The following is a 16,369-nucleotide window of genomic DNA, read 5'->3' as shown; positions in this document are numbered from 1 at the left end:
AAAACAATATACAACCCTCTCTTCTCGTTAATTTTTAATTTAGCCAAATGCATCCGGAGAAAACACTAATGAGCGAATCATGAAGGGTTACCACATTAAGCTGGTAGTGATGGTACAATTTCCGCCTCAAAATAAACCAACATAATGCCCAAAGTACATAGCACAAAACCTCACTTCTGCAGTTAGGTGTAGGTAATGTTGTCAGAAGAATTTTCTAACAATTTAGTTTGTACTGAAAGGAGAGCATTGAACAAAATATGCGACATTTTATTTTACCAACAAAGAAAAAAATGAAAAATACGAGCAACACTATATTAGCTAGATATCTAGTTAAAGAACCATTGGATCTCCATGACTAAACCAATCTCCCTATATCTATAAATATCTAGTATATACACAGACATTAGATTTGTCTAACGTATGTATTTACAAAAAGCCTATGAGGCTTGACATCGTCAAGAAAAGCCTTGCAGCAGCCTCACCTCAAAACAATTGCAATAAAATCTGGCTGCATCTTGATTCTTGTGGTGTACAAGTTTACATCAACTTTTGTCCTGCAGACTCTTGGAGCCGCGTATCATTGTGCAACGCAACATCCCTATGGATTCCAGGACCTCAAGAATGGTTTACCCATCGAATCCTGTAACCCAGGATTCTGAGTAGACATGCTCACCCATCCGAGACCATTGGGTTTAAGGCCTCCAGGACTTTCCTGGCTACTCATGTAACTAAGGGGTTTAGCTGGTTGCAGCGAGGCATTGCTCGTTGTGGTAACTGCCGCATCCATCTCACCATAGTTCCTTGAAGGGATCAAGCGTTCTCTTGGTCCTGATAGATCATAAGAGCCACTCTGATGCAGTGTGTTACATTCAGATAAAACACTGTACAAGCTCTGATCTGAGTTGTTTACACTTCCAATGCTCTGAGATGGACCGCCAATACCTTCCAAAGTAGACCAGGCCCCACGGCCATGATTCTCTCCAGAGAACCAATTCTGACTTAACAAGTCTCCACTGCTTAAATGAGTTTGAGACGGTGCTGATACATGAACAGAATTGACAGCCCAATCTTGCATGCCAACATTCAACTGCTCATGCCTAGGGAAAGAGTATCGACCTCCATCTGGGTATAGATTCTCCTGAAAGTTCTGATGCATGAGGAGATCATTCAGTCCCTTGTGCCTTAGCTCCAAGGGTAACTGCGCATGAAGCTGCTCCCTTAAATGACCAGAATATTGACCTGGCTCCACGATCAGATTGCTTGATGGTTGGTACACCAGTGGAGGCTGTCTATGCTCATGATTGTAAGATAAACTATCTGGACCTTTAAAAAATGGTTGAAACATTTCATTCCTGTTCTGAGGGTATGAACCAAAAAGAGAAACATCACTGGGTTCTCTGGGCAACATATCCCTCCCAGCATCCTTTTCTGTAGGGACAACTCCCAGATTAATAAGACTAGCCGCTGGCTCATCGGTAACTCGAGGATGCCCAAGTGACAACTCCTCAACAGAAGAATATTCATGACTTATGGGAGTGGCACGTCCATAAGAAGTAGCTATGCTAACTGCTGACCAACCATTACTGGTAGAAGCAAGAGGATCCCCCTGATCAACAGGACCATCCACATTATTCAACCCTTCCTCAGGATACTCCGATAGAGTTGGAGAAACTTCATCTGCTTGCTGGATTATATGGTTCTCGTTAGAGTCCAGCTTAAAGTGGTCTAACTGATTGCTCTCAACAAGTGAAACATGATCAAGATGCTGATTGAGTGAGACGGGGAGAGATTCATCATCATAATCAGTGTTAGCTGTGCTATCAGGAGTCTGTTTATCACATAAGCTTGCAGACTCTCCTCCCTCCTGATCCTGACCATCATATAACCCAAAGAGTTTTATTTGAATCTTATCAAGCACATAGGAAAACTAACAGATTTCTTCTCAGGAAAATTATGGTTTAACTAAAAGATCTTAACTGAATACTCTACCACTCATTTATTTGTATTTAACGAGACAGGGCCCGTGTTTTTAAGAAGACTATCTTCCCTTTGACAATACAAAAGTTGGTAAGAATTTAGGTGAATTCTTTTCGCCTCAATACAATTGTTTTTCTATTAGTATAACTGACCTCTGGCTGTAGAGGAAGCTCATCATTTACTATTTCTCTTTCCATTTGCTTCTTGATCAACCCATCACATTCTTCTTTGCCCTCATGCTGATCAACCTAAAGCAAACTTGGAAAATGTTTAAATTAGACAAGAAGACCATCTTCCCTTCGACATACACGAATTGTAAGAATGTAGGTGAAGACTTTTCGCCTCTATACAATTGGTTTTCTATCAGTATAACTGACCTCCGACAGTAGAAAAAGCTCAGTATTTACTATTTCGCTTTCCATTTGCTTTTCGATCAACCCATCAGATTTTTCGTTGCTCTCATGCTGATCAACCTAGAGCAAACTCAGACAATTCAACAATTAGACAAGGAGACCATCTTCCCTTTGACATACATGAATTGTAAGAATGTAGGTGAAGACTTTTCGCTATAAAATTGGTTTTCTATTAGTATAACTGACCTCCGGCTGTAGAGAAAGCTCATTATTTACTATCTCGCATTCCATTTGCATCTCGACCAACCCATCAGATTTTCCGTTGCTCTCATGCTGATCAACCTAGAGCAAACTTAAACAATTTAACAATTAGACAAGGAGACCATCTTCCCTTTTGACATACACTAATTATAAGAATGTAGGTGAAGACTTTTGGCCTCTATACATTTGGTTTTTTAGTATAACTGACCTCCAAGTGTAGAGAAAGCTCATTATTTACTATCTCGCTTTCCATCTGCTTCTCAATCAACCCATCAGATATTTTGTTGCCCTCTGGCTGATCAACCTAGAGCAAACTTAGACAATTTAACAATTAGATAACTAAGATAGACTATCTGGAACTTCCATTAGAAAAAACAAGAAAACCATTCAGAAGAATATAATCTTCAAAACTGATTCCTCAAAAGGTGAAGAGATAAAAACCACAATGACCCTCAGACACAAAGGGGAGATAAGCTAAAAGTATAAACCTCTACTTCCATTGAGAGTGCAACTTCTGCTTCTTTATTATCAGTTAGTTCAGCAAAGATCCCATCAGAGCTCCTTCTCTCTTCTCCTTCTTTAGTATCAGTTAGTTCTGCAAAGATCCCATCGGGGATCTTTTCCTCTTCCCCCTGATAAACCAAGTAAAAACAAATTGTCAGATAATTCAGGAGATTCTGGGAACTTGATATATAAGATGCACTCCTAAGATAGACCTTAATTTGGACTTTCAGTTTCTGTTCCATTTCTTGACCTAATGATTTTCTCACTTGCAATCCCTGTGAACGTCTCTGTATCCAGTTTGCAAAACCAGCAGGGACATCCCTGTTTGCCAGGTGCAGCCTGTACAAACACACTATGAACTGATATGGAAAACATTGATAAACTAGAAGAAACGTTTTGCTCCACAGCACTAACCAGTGGTCATGTAACTTCTGACGTTCCTCTTCCTCATAAAATTCAAATGGCTGTACATGGAGATTTTCCATATCACCTAACACGTTGCTCAGAGACCTGGGCTGAATGCTATTACTATTATGCTTCATGCTGTTCTTAACACGTTGATAGTGTTCTCGACTGACCTGAAATATGATGAAGAAAGGAGGGGAAGAAGGATGGAGAAAGAGTATCAGCCATTGGAACTCGAGAAAATTCCATATAATCAACAAGTCCCGACTCCCAACAGAATTTCCACACATGAAGGACTGAAATGAAAAGCATTCTATGTAAGAACTCAAGAGACAAAATGGCTGGCTAACATCTTGCTGAATAATGGCAGCAACATGTGAGAGCTCCAATTTTTGGTGAGAAAACAATCAAAATCAAGATCATTGGAAAATTTTAAATAGATTCATAAGATGTTCCAACCAAAGCATAGCCACCTTAATATAAGACATGTATTTGGCGCCATCGCTGTGTTGGATATTGCGCTTGTTTAGCTTTTCTCCTTTCCTAGACCTTCCAATCACCTTAGCTCCATCAGGTGAACTGCCATAGGTTCCTTCTGTGAAGCCCTTTCTGAATACCAAAAAAAGGCACGTCTGTCATGCTCCCTTATAGTGGGGAAAGATGCAATTACCATATTAACAATCACAAGCATACAACCAGAATTTAAGAAGTCACAGTGTAAGCTTATTGTATCTTCTCTTTTGCTTCCTCATTCAATAAATTCTTTTCATCTACTTTATTCAAACAGATTCATTGATAACCAAAAAGGTTAAGCTCAATTCAAGAACAACAATGTCAAGAAAAAAGAACCAAAAGGATCTTTGCATGAAACTCCTACTCTGGCACAACTTAGAGCAGTTGTCAAAACGATTTCAATATTTCTTCTAAGTTATCCTTTATCTCTTTTCATGTGCTTCTTTCTTTCTTCTTAAATTTCCTTATATATCGAGATCAATACAGAAAGACAGTGCTCAAGGCAAAAGACAGTATACCCTCTCTGACTATCCCCATCCAACATCAAAATGTTCAGGCGTTCATTACTACAACCTTTGTCATGCCGAGATGAAGATTCAGGTGTCATAAAAAGGGTATCCTAGATTCCATGAAATTCAGGCTCAACAAGAAAACGACATGGAAAAAAGAGGAAAAGTCTTCAGATTTATCAATGAAGTGGTTTGGCTCCTAACCCGGAAATTTCCTTTGCAAACCAATAGTGAATCGACTTTTTAGTGTGAAAAGAAAGAAGAAAAGAGGTGAATTCTCACCAACTAAACACTGTCTATATTCCTAAAGTATTCCTGGCGTTTGGTAAACAAGAAAGTCATGGGCGGACACAAGTTTTAAGACGTTATAGTCAAGTTATTTATAAATTCTTTCTTCAAACTTTTCATCATTTTGAAGCATTTTATGCTCTATTGGGCAATAAATTCATTCGACTTTTGTTACGAGGTAAATAATAAAATCATTAGACTTTTCTTACGAGGTAAATAATGAAATCATTTGACATCAAAAATAATTATAAATTACGCTCTACTCAGTTCTTTTCTTCTTGAGGATTTTTCACACAAAACATTTTGTGATATTTTTTGAACCTGAGCTTTTAATCTTCAGTTTCACTTGACCAAACTCTGTATGGTTTGGAAATGGAATTATTTTAAGACATAGTCGACAGTGGGAAACACACATTCAGTTTACAGTGGAGACAGAGGAGAAGGCAAGACATAAAGAAACCCAAGAGAACACATGATGTTTTTCACTAAATTAGTGGCACAATTCAAGCCGATGTGTGGATAACATTACGCATTTACCGCATTCTCCACTGAAGGTGGAAACTTCAAAAACAAATTTTAGCAAAACTCAAAATGCGAGCAATAAAATATTCCGCAATCTTAAGTTAATTCTCTTCTCTTTTTTAACTTCCATTTCCCATTCAAATAAATATATGCATAAAAAAGTCTCACTCCCTTTCTTTTCCTTTACTTCATTATTGCTGAGAAGCAAATTTTCTAGTTGCTTCTTTAAGATCCTAAAGAAACCTATGATATAAGAAAATGAAAGAGAACTCACCTCAATATTCTCTCCACCAATTCTTCCTCAGAGTCTTTACAGCTCTCCACATTTTCCTTCCATAACTGCAACTTCTCAATCATACTGCCACGAGAAGTAAAATGTAACGCAAACAGCAAAATGTTCTGAAAATAAGGTTAAAAAGGGACAGTTAGGAAAACTGCATACTTATTATGGTAATTTTGTAATTCCATGTAATACGCCTTCTTGTTAGCCTTGAAAAGATGTTCCTGACGCATAACATTATCAGGGTGAAAGCTACCAGAACAAATCATCTGACCCCTGCAAAGATACCAAAGACTTTTAAACATGAAATTCACATAACATCTCTGTAAGGGGTCAAATCACACAAGTCCAGATAAATGCATAGTTAAGCATGCATAGTAAACTATAACTAGAAACAGAAAAGTATTTTAAAGGCAAATTATCCTTAATGCTCAGCGATAGTCAAAATCTCTCCAATCAAAAGTATAAAGCACTTGAAAATGAAAGAGTTAAAAGATTATCTACTAGATGCTATGCAGAAAAGTTATGTAGCAGCTGGGGCTGCTAGTGCAGATGGTCATGAAACCAGTGGCGAATCTAGAGGCTAAGATGCGGGTTCCAAGGAACCCATTAACTTTTGCCCAAACCTTGTATATGTATTAAAATCTACAAATATGTGACTGCGAATCCAGTTATTAACTTGAGATCATTGTAGGAACCCATAAACTTCAAATCTTGGATCCGCCTCTGATGAAACATACTACTTGTCATAAGGTAGTCTATGCTAACCTCTTTGCAACTTGAGATGTTGATTTAGAGATTTTTTCAGATAATTGGCACAATGATGTAAGATACAAGGTTAATAAGTGCATAATTAAGCAACTAGTCAACAAAAGACTGTAGCAACAATACAATTTTTTTAGAAGGTTATGTGATCAGATAGAATACGCCCAACAACTAAGGAGGTAGAAAAGAGGTCTCAGGCGGTTAAGAGAACTACAGTTCAACGCCAAAACAATTACAAGAACATGCTTGTGCCATAATAGAGAAAGCCTATGCTTCTCTAGACTTGAAAGGAATTTGGTAAAATTAAGGACTATGCTAGGGAAATTATTAAAAGCCAATGTGTGGTAGGTCGATTGCACTTCATATTAGGTTTTGTTAAAATTTAAGTGTTTGATTCCTCTTGTTGGCACAGTTACAGTTGATACATCTGTGTATTATGATCCTCAAAATCCCTTGTATTGATCTTTTTTTTTTGAGGAGTTGATCCATTGTATTACAGCCTAATGTATCATATTATGGTCATACCAAACTACATCCATAGACACTAAGAAGCCTTAGTTCATCTTTTCTTCTCCATGTGCCTCACGACCTCTCTTTGCATCCGTAAAACAATTGCTGCTTGGTGGGATAACTATAATTTCCAATCTCATCGGAAGAACACAATGCTAAAATCAGTATCTTTATCTGCACAATCTCAATTTATATCAAAAACATCTCCTAGCTTCTTTTACATGTATGGAAAACTAAGAAAATGGAACCATATCCCATCAAAATTTGATAATTCCCTGAAATGAGAAGACCAACCCGAGTACCGTCAGATCAAAAATAAAATATCAAGAGCCCACCACAACTCCTACTATCCGAAGTAACAATAGAAGTCACAGCAACCTGAAGTACAAATTCCTAATAAGTTAAAAAAGGAAAATTGAATGTTTCCGTAAGAACATCTGACATATTGTTCTCAGACGTGCAATGTTGTCATGCGGAGATATTTAGTAAAGAAAGACTTGCCACTTAACAAAAGGATTTCCGAAGTGAAAATTTTCCTGCCCCAGCAATTTACAGACAATTTCATCTGGTTCTGACCCTTCCGGCAAAAATTGCGTAAGAAATCCTCTCTCATCTTCTGACAAGTTTGCCTGCCAGACCTATATCAATTCTCATAGTGTAAGACACAAGGAAAATCATAGCTTCCAGTATATTTAGCATACACAACTTGCTAGACAATTACCTTGTGCGAGAGGACCTCACTTAAATTTTCGAATTCAAAAATTTCGTGAGGTAGAGTAAAAACATCAGCCAGTATACTATGATGGTGGGAAAGAGAATCCAAAAAGGGAGTCAAGTCTCTCCATGAAATGCCAATTTGCTCCTTCTTGGCAAGAACACACCTTTTTTTGTCATCCCAGACCAGAGAAACATTGGATCTTAACTTCAAACTATATCTTGCTAATCCCTGCTTCTTCTTCTTCTTCTTCAATCCATGGGGTTCCTGAGAATAGTCAACAGTGCTGGCAGCACATAGACGTTTCTTCCACTGATCAGCCACCATTGTCAAAGCAAGCCACAACAATTACCACTAGAGCATAATGATGCTATCTCAATTTTGATCAATGAGTCCCTCCCTAGGAGTAGTCAGTTGAGAGCTTCTAACAAAAACATTAAAACAAAAAATTTAGCAAGCTAACTTTAAAATTGTTTGAAAAGAAATGTTCAACTAGAACACACAAAAGCATTCCATTTCCAAAAATCAAAATCAAAAAATGCTTAGCACCGAACACCAAATATTAGAGAATGTCATAGTGCTGGAAAAATATGTTCTTAGGTCATCCTGGTGCGATGGTACCCAAGAATGTTAATGCAAGAACGTTTTACTTTGAAAGCATTGCAGCCAAGACAAATCAATTTTTGATGAAATATGAAAAGGAAGCTTGAAGTTGATGATTCTACAGACAACCTGTCCTCGTCTTCACACATCCTATAGGTAAAAGAGGGAAATTGAATTCCAATCAAGTGCAATGATACGCAGATGAGGTAAAATCGTTCATTCAAAGTATGTAGACAGAACAGGTAATAAATTATAAACAAACAAGCTTCATAAAGAGCAAGAGCTCATCCGAATGCATGTTCAATTAAGGAAACAATTGAGACACGTTTCAGTTGCCAAGTCACCTCTTAATGTATCGGTACCCAAGGAAAGCAGATCAAGTCCACCTCTATGATCAAATAGATTAAGATTAGAGAACCATACAATCCTCACTCCACTATCAACCTCCAACTGTCCTTGTCGCTGTCCCTCCCTTCCCCCCCTGAAGGCACTCGGGCAAGGGAAATAATTGGAAAATAATAACAGAAAGAGATTATGATACATAAAATTTACAAGACTATGAATATATATATATATATATATATATATATATATATATAGAGAGAGAGAGAGAGAGGGAGATCACTAATAAGATTAATGAGCACACCCAGTTAAGTGTGTTGGATAAACAAATTGATAGCTGGTTATGTACATAACAGAGCATAAAATTTATATCTAAAAAAGGTACCAAATAATGAAAGCCCAAAATACGAAGGCAGTGATAGTAGGACAATGTGAAATTCTCGCGACAGGATTGATGCCGTTTAATAAGTAAAAGGAGAAACAGAAATCCAGTGAAATAATATAGGGTTGAAGGCTAATAAGATAAATCGCAGCATGAGAAAGATATAAAATCGAATAAAGAAGGCAACTTTGACACAAATAACAAAGCCCTAAACTATGAAGCTAAAATACCTGAAACAAAGTTAATACAGAGGAACGAGGCGGCAGCAATGAAGACAGGGCGACCGAGGAGCACAAGGGTTGCAGCGTTATCCGATACTCTTCGGGACAAAGCACAAGCACTGGCGACCTTTTTTCCTTTTTCTTTTTTTGTTTTCTCTCTCTTCCTCTCTCTCTCTTCTCTCTTTTTTATTTTTTATTTCTCTCTCTCCCTCTTTTCCTTTCTTTTTCCTTCTCGGCGTATGGTAAAATTTGGACCAAGAGGACCCGTTATGGTTTTTGCTAGGAGTGGACATAAAATTCGGACAAACGAATTTCGAATCGGATCGAAATAATTTGGTATTTTTGTATCAGTTTAACGGTATTTTGATATTTTTTGATATTTCGATATGATATTTGGTATTGAATTTTTGATATTTCGTTATACTAAAATATTTAAGTTTAAGTTCACCTCTATTTCTATTTTCCAGCCCAATAATCTAAGCCTAAGCCCAACACCCCAAACCCCCTAATTCCCTAATCAGTTCCTTAGGCTTAGAGACTTAGAGTTGCGATAGCATCTTCTGTTATAGACTTCAACCTCAATAAGTCTTTATTCAGTTGCCTTCTCTTATATCGTTGGAGCAACAATTTTGTTTACCCTTAAAATTAGATAACAATTAAACTTATAATATGGTTCTAAGGACACGTGATTTCACTTCACACCAATTGATAAATATGAAGATTAATAACAAAAATGAACTATAAAGTAAATCAAACCAGTATTGAAATAGAATTCAACCCTCGAGATAGGGTGCCCTCGAACTGATTGATACCAAAGCAATTAAAAATAAAGCAAGATGATGAACAAGAGAGTATAAGTTAAAGAGAGGGCACCAGAATGATTTCCACAGGTGCCCTCGTGGATTTCTCGTAGGACGTAGTCGGTATCTCCTGATCCTAAACATATTGCCAATGGTCCATCGAACATCCTTCTATACAGTATTTCGTCTTCGGCCAATGTGAATGGTGCGGCCTTCATACGTAGAATCCTCGATTCCTTAAGATCCGATGGAAGCTTCCCATTCTTTAGGTATTCGATATATTTGTTCCTCCAATCCCAGGTCAGACTTGTGGAGTTGATTTCGGCGTGGTCTTCTTCGATTACTGATCTTGAAAGTTGTACGACAGTCCCCGAGCTAATCTTGTCATCTTCGACTGATGACCCCAAATTTGCGAAGGCATTGGCCTCGCTGTTTTGTTCTCGAAGCACATGTTGTAGGGTCCATTCTTTAAACCGATGTAGAGTCACTTGTAGTTTGTCCAAGTATCTCTGCATTCGATCTTCTCGAACCTTGAAGATTCTGTTGACTTGGTTTACCACAAGCAGGGAGTCACATTTGGCCTCAACGACTTCTGCTCCCAAACCTTCAGCTGGCTCGAGACCTGCAATCATGGCCTCATACTCGGTCTCATTGTTAGTTAACTTGGCTGTTTTGATAGCTTGTCTAATTGTATTACCCGTGGGTGGCTTTAAAACGATGCCTAACCCGGACCCCTTCACGTTCGAAGCACCGTATGTGAAGAGGGACCACATCCCCGATGATGTACCCGACTTTATTAATAGTTCATTTTCGACCTCGGGTACGAGGGTTGGTGTAAAGTCGGCCATGAAGTCTGCTGAGATTTGAGACTTGATGGTCATCCGAGGTCGATACTCGATATCATACCCCACTAATCTCGACGGCCCATTTGGCCAACTAGGCTGAAAGTTCAGGCTTATGCAAAACATTGTGAAGGGGATAAGTAGTCACCACACAGATCGGGTGACACCAAAAATATGGTTTAATTTCCTAGAGGCGCTTATTAGGGCAAGCGCTAAATTTTCTAAGTGTGGGTACCGAATCACGGCCTCACCTAAAGTTCGACTAACATAGTAAACAGAAAATTGCGTACCTTGCTCTTCTCGAACTAGGACCTCACTTACCGCGATTTCCGAGACTGCTAAGTACAAGTAGAGTTGCTCGTCCGCTTTTAGAGTATGAAGCAGTGGTGGGCTCGAGAGGTACCGCTTTAATTCTTCCAATGCTTGTTGGCATTCCGGGGTCCATGCAAAATTGTTCTTCTTTTTTAGCAGTGAGAAGAACCTGTGACTTCTATCTGAAGACCTCGATATGAATCGGTCTAGGGCAGCTATGTGCCCTGTTAATCTTTGCACGGCCTTAACATTGTCTACGGTTGTGATATCTTCGATTGCCTTGATTTTATCGGGGTTGATTTCGATCCCCCGATTTGATACCATAAAGCCGAGGAACTTGCCCGAGCTGACCCCGAATGCACATTTCTCTGGGTTGAGTTTCATCTTGGATTTCCTCAGTATATCGAAGGTCTCCTGCAAATGTGTCAAATGGTCCTCTGCTCGCATGGACTTAACTAGCATATCATCAATATAAACCTCCATTAATTTACCTATTTGTTCTTCGAACATTCGATTTACTAAGCGTTGATAAGTGACACCAACATTTTTTAGTCCAAATGACATTACATTATAACAATAGGTGTCGTACTTAGTGATGAACGAAGTCTTTTCCCGATCCTCCGGGTTCATTTGTATTTGATTGTAGCCGGAGTAGGCATCGAGAAAACTAAGGATCCTGTGGCCAGTCGTGGCATCGATCATGCGATCGATATTCGGCAGAGTAAAAGAGTTTTTAGGACATGCTTTGTTTAAATCTTTATAGTCTACGCACATTCTAAGTTTATTTCCCTTTTTAGGGACTACGACTACATTTGCTAATCATTCGGGATATTTTACTTACTGAATGGATCCTATTCTTAGAAGTTTGGTTACCTCGTCCTTGATGAATGCATGTTTTACCTCGGACTGAGGCCTTCTCTTTTGTTTTACCGGGCGCAACTTCGGGTCCAAGCTCAGTCGATGTGTAGTGATCTCCGGCGAGATTCATGTCATATCTAGGTGGGACCAAGCAAAATAATCCATATTATTGATAAGAAATTTAATGAGTTTTTCCCTGAGTTCGGGGGCTTTCGATCGGGTAGATACTCGATCAGTATGACTTGCTCCAGCTCTTCGATTGCCAATTTGGTGGCATCGGAATCCTTGGGAATTATGAAGGATCGAAGGTGCCACGGTTGAAGTGCTAAAATTCCATGCACAACACCCAGGATCAAGACTCTCCAGATGCTCTCTTTGTTCCCTTTGTTGACGAAAGTGCCGATACCGGTATTACTTCGTCGACTGCGAACATCTATTTGGCAGCATGTTGTTCCCCATACACCGTTTCTACTCCATCTGGTGTTGGGAACTTCAGCATTTGGTGAAGAGTTGAGGGGACCACCCTCATGTTGTGAACCCAGGGTCTTCCGAGCAGTGCGTTGTATCTCATATCGCCCTCGATCACATGGAAATTTATTTCTTGAATAGTTCCGGCTACATTTACTGGTATGATGATTTCATCTTTAGTTATTTCACTCTCCATGTTGAAGCCATTGAGAATCCGAGCTGCGAGAATGATCTAATCTTGCAGGCCGAGCTGATTCACGACCCTCGATCGAATAATATTAGCCGAGCTTCCTGGATCAATTAAAACACGTTTAATATGAATTTTATTCATAAGGATAGAGATTACCAAAGCATCATTGCGGGGTTGTGAGATCCATTTTGCTTCATCATCATTGAATGATAAAGTGCCTTATGGCACATAGTCACGGGTTCGCTTTTCCCTGGTGATTTATACTTTAGTGCGTTTTAACACATGCCCATGTGGAATATCAACCCCACAACGATCATGTGAATCACGTGCTGAGGTTCTTCCTGCTCATTTTTCCTGTTTGCATCCCTGTATCTGAAATGGTTTTTAGCTCGGTCGCTCAAGAATTCGCGAAGGTGCCCCTCGTTGAATAGACGGGCCACCTCATCCCTTAGTTGCCTGCAGTTTTTGGTTTTATGACCATGAGTACCATGGTATTTGCATATTTGATTAGAGTTTCTTTGGGATGGATCGGTTTGTAGGGGCTGGGCCATTTAGTATCTTTAGAATCGGTAGTGCCCCCGGTATTTGGTCAACCTGGGAGTTGTATGTCTCTACTTTCTTCTCATTTGCCTCGGTTTTCTTTTCTCCCGTTTCAATCCGTTTAGTGAGCTCCTCGAGCATTTTCATAATGGTAAGGTCAGTCCCTGATTCGTTGGCAATCAACCTTTCCGGCACATACTCGGTCCTGTGAACGACTTCTGGTTCGATCCTACTCGGTGTTCGGTGCTGGTTTTGTAGTTGTGCTATCGCGGCTTGTCGAGCCTGTAATATTTCGAATATAAATTGGAGGCTAACTCCCTCGTCTTCTCCGCCCTACGTACGCTGCCTTCGGGATCAACACCCAAATTTGCATTTAGGGCGACATGTGAACTGACATTGACGGGATTTGCGATTGGTGCTCCGTCGAGGTCAGCCTGAGGCACCTCGATTCCTAGGGCGGCTATATTGTCATTTTTCCCGTGAAATCCGAGGCTGTTGTCACCATGTGTAGGTGTTACTTGTGAGTTTGACATGTTTATCTTGAAAACAAAGATTCTTATAAGAATAGGTATAAAGCAGTGTGTGCTATCGAAATTAGTAGTAAGCAATCACTATTATCCCTAGCCCCACGGTAGGCGCCAAACTGTTTACCCTTACAATTGGATAACAATTAAACTTATAATATGGTTCTAAGGACACGTGATTTCACTTAATACCAATTGATAAATATAAAGATTAATAACAGAAATGAACTATAAAGTAAAGCAAACCAGTGTTGAAACGGAATTCAACCCTCGAGTTAGGGTGCCCTCGAACTGATTGATACCAAAGCAATTAAAAGTAAAGCAAGATGATGAACAAGAGAGTATAAGTTAAAGAGAGCCCGTTATATTAGCTTTTTTATGCGAGAACAATGTGTCTTATAAATGGTTAATACTCTCCTTTATATAGTAGAGTAGTTCTACTTATGGTATAACTTTAATTATAGAAGAAAATTCCATGATTAGCTAATTAACCGTTTTTGATTTGATCCGTTCTGAGATTTACGCCATGATCCTCGACCAGTCACCGAGGTTTACGTTGTGATCCTCGACCAGTCACGGATATCCCACCTTTCTGTTATTATGCTATCTTCGATCTTGCTCGATGTCTGTCTCGTTTGGCTTCGATCGCTAATAGCCTCAATCTCGACAGGTACCTCGGTTCTGAACTCAGTACCTAGTCCTCGTGATTTAGTCTATTCCATTACGAGGCCGTCCTTCGATGCAATCTCCCAGTCTCGGTCAAATAATAAAATCGGGTGAGCCCGTTTTTAACCGTATACAAATTTCTTTAGTCAGTTTTTTTCAAATTTTACAATGCAACATTCATATGTTCTTGAAACAATTGCCTTAGCTAGCGTTTGGTTCCCAAATTTGTTCTGAAAAATCTGATTTGGGTGAAATTTGGTTTGAAGATGAAAATGTGTTTGGACATCAGTTTTCAAAACATATTTCCCAAATTTATTTTGGAAAAATATAAAATATGACTTATACCAACAAGTTCTAAAAATTATCGCAAACTATCAGGTGACCGAGAAGACGAAACAACATTGTTACAAAATTACAAAATTCTTAAATACCATGCCAAAGTACCGAACGTCCATCCCTAGTTTTTGCTAGTACGGGTATTCCCACATAGAGTTTTTTATTAGCATTACGTTTGGGGGGTCTTTTCACAAATCCCTTGAAATATACTAGAACGTGAAAAAAATGACCTTAGAAGGCTAGAAATGATGTTCGAACGGAAATCCGAAACCAAAATTCCAGTGGGACTATATATACTTTGATAATATACTTCTCGGCCAATCTTTTTTTTTTAAATACTTCTTTCGGCACTAACTTATTCCAATTCGAAATTTTATGATATGCTAAACTAATACGGTTCTCCAAATCACAATTTTGAATGCCATAACAAAAAAATAAAATAAAAAATGGTATGGAACTACCACGAAATACTCAACTTAAGCAAAGAATTGTACACATTGGCGAGACATCACTATATTTAGCTGAAGGAATTTGTTATCTGGACTGATCACGAGTTTCTTTATTATCTGAACGGACAAAGTAATTAAGTTGAGCAGATAACATGTAAAATGTATTAAATTTATCGAGGCATTCTCATATATTATCCAGTATAAAAGAGGTAATAAAAATATAGTAGTTGATACACTTTTCGTGAAAGTATGCATCACTTACTATGTTAATTTTATGGGGTTCAATTTCCTTAAAGAGTTGTATGTTTTTGCTCATGATTCAGGTAATACTTTTTAAGTTTGTGTCTCCAGGCCTTCGAGAATATCGCATAAGTTAAAATACTAATGTAAAGAGGAAAGATTGTGTGCGCTAATGGATTCCTTTTGGGATTTTTTTTAGGGGGGAGGGCGGGTAATTTGTTATATAAGCATGTATTGGGAGATTGGCGATACATTTCAGGATTAACAAGACTTTGAATATTCTAAGTGGATTTTTCTATTGGCCTCACATGCATAAAGAAACTGAAAGTAATTGCTTGCAATGATAGAATTAATGTCGATAAGCTAAGTGTGGAGCTTTGGCACAATGGTTGTACGCACCATTGCCTATTCCAAGTGGGCTATGGTGGACACCTCGGTTGATTTTGCCTAACGATTACCGAAAATCAAAAGAAATTTGATAGTATTTTAGTTGATAGGTTATCCAATACATATTTTATTCAACGCCATAAAGTGATGATGTTGTGGTTAAATTGTATGGTATTCCTAAAACTATTGTTACTAATAGGGATATAAATTTCTTGAGTCAGTATTCTGTGAGGGAGCCGGGGAAAAGTTATTATTTTCTACTTATTATCACATATAACATGAAAAAACTTAAGTGGTTAATAGGAATCGAGCATAGTTGAAGGTGCATAAATCATATTTGAAAAATATTCGTAAGGTGCATATTTCCTTGCAGGAATTAAATTTTATATTTAGGCTACCGAAGCTATTGGAATATTTATATGTGATTCAGTTATTGTCACGACCAAACCGATGGGCCGCGACGGGCACCCGGTATCTTACTCAACCGAATACCAACATAACGTATCTTTTTGTATTATGCTATCATAGGTAAATGAGACGGAAAGGCTGCCGTAAGATAACTAAAATAAAACATGTAATACCAACTTGGGCCTATAAGACCAAAATG

General features: G+C 38.5%; 1 protein-coding gene across 4 annotated transcripts; it reads right to left on the bottom strand.

Moving 5' to 3' along the window:
• Positions 1 to 246: 246 nt before the first annotated feature.
• On the bottom strand, positions 247 to 9,364 carry LOC104103692 (uncharacterized). Of its 4 annotated transcripts, none has more exons than XM_070195917.1 (14): positions 9,160 to 9,363; positions 7,609 to 8,026; positions 7,389 to 7,525; positions 5,775 to 5,888; positions 5,607 to 5,690; positions 3,974 to 4,109; positions 3,510 to 3,673; positions 3,308 to 3,434; positions 3,080 to 3,223; positions 2,800 to 2,895; positions 2,577 to 2,672; positions 2,355 to 2,450; positions 2,130 to 2,225; positions 247 to 1,870 (listed from the first exon to the last, which is right to left on the bottom strand). In XM_070195917.1, the coding sequence occupies exons 2-14, from the start codon at positions 7,927 to 7,929 to the stop codon at positions 599 to 601; spliced, it is 2,883 nt and encodes a 960-aa protein (XP_070052018.1). In that variant the 5' UTR covers positions 7,930 to 8,026; positions 9,160 to 9,363; the 3' UTR covers positions 247 to 598. The 4 variants fall into 4 exon arrangements, with proteins under 4 accessions (XP_070052018.1, XP_070052019.1, XP_070052020.1 ...); XM_070195918.1 differs by having other exon boundaries at positions 7,609 to 8,023; XM_070195919.1 differs by lacking the exon at positions 2,577 to 2,672 and having other exon boundaries at positions 9,160 to 9,364.
• Positions 9,365 to 16,369: the final 7,005 nt, after the last annotated feature.

Source organism: Nicotiana tomentosiformis, chromosome 2 (genome assembly GCF_000390325.3).
Source record: "Nicotiana tomentosiformis chromosome 2, ASM39032v3, whole genome shotgun sequence".
Classification (NCBI taxonomy): Eukaryota; Viridiplantae; Streptophyta; class Magnoliopsida; order Solanales; family Solanaceae; genus Nicotiana; species Nicotiana tomentosiformis.
The sequence above is the reverse complement of the archived record's forward strand: the minus strand, read 5'-3'. Positions and strand labels throughout refer to the sequence as shown.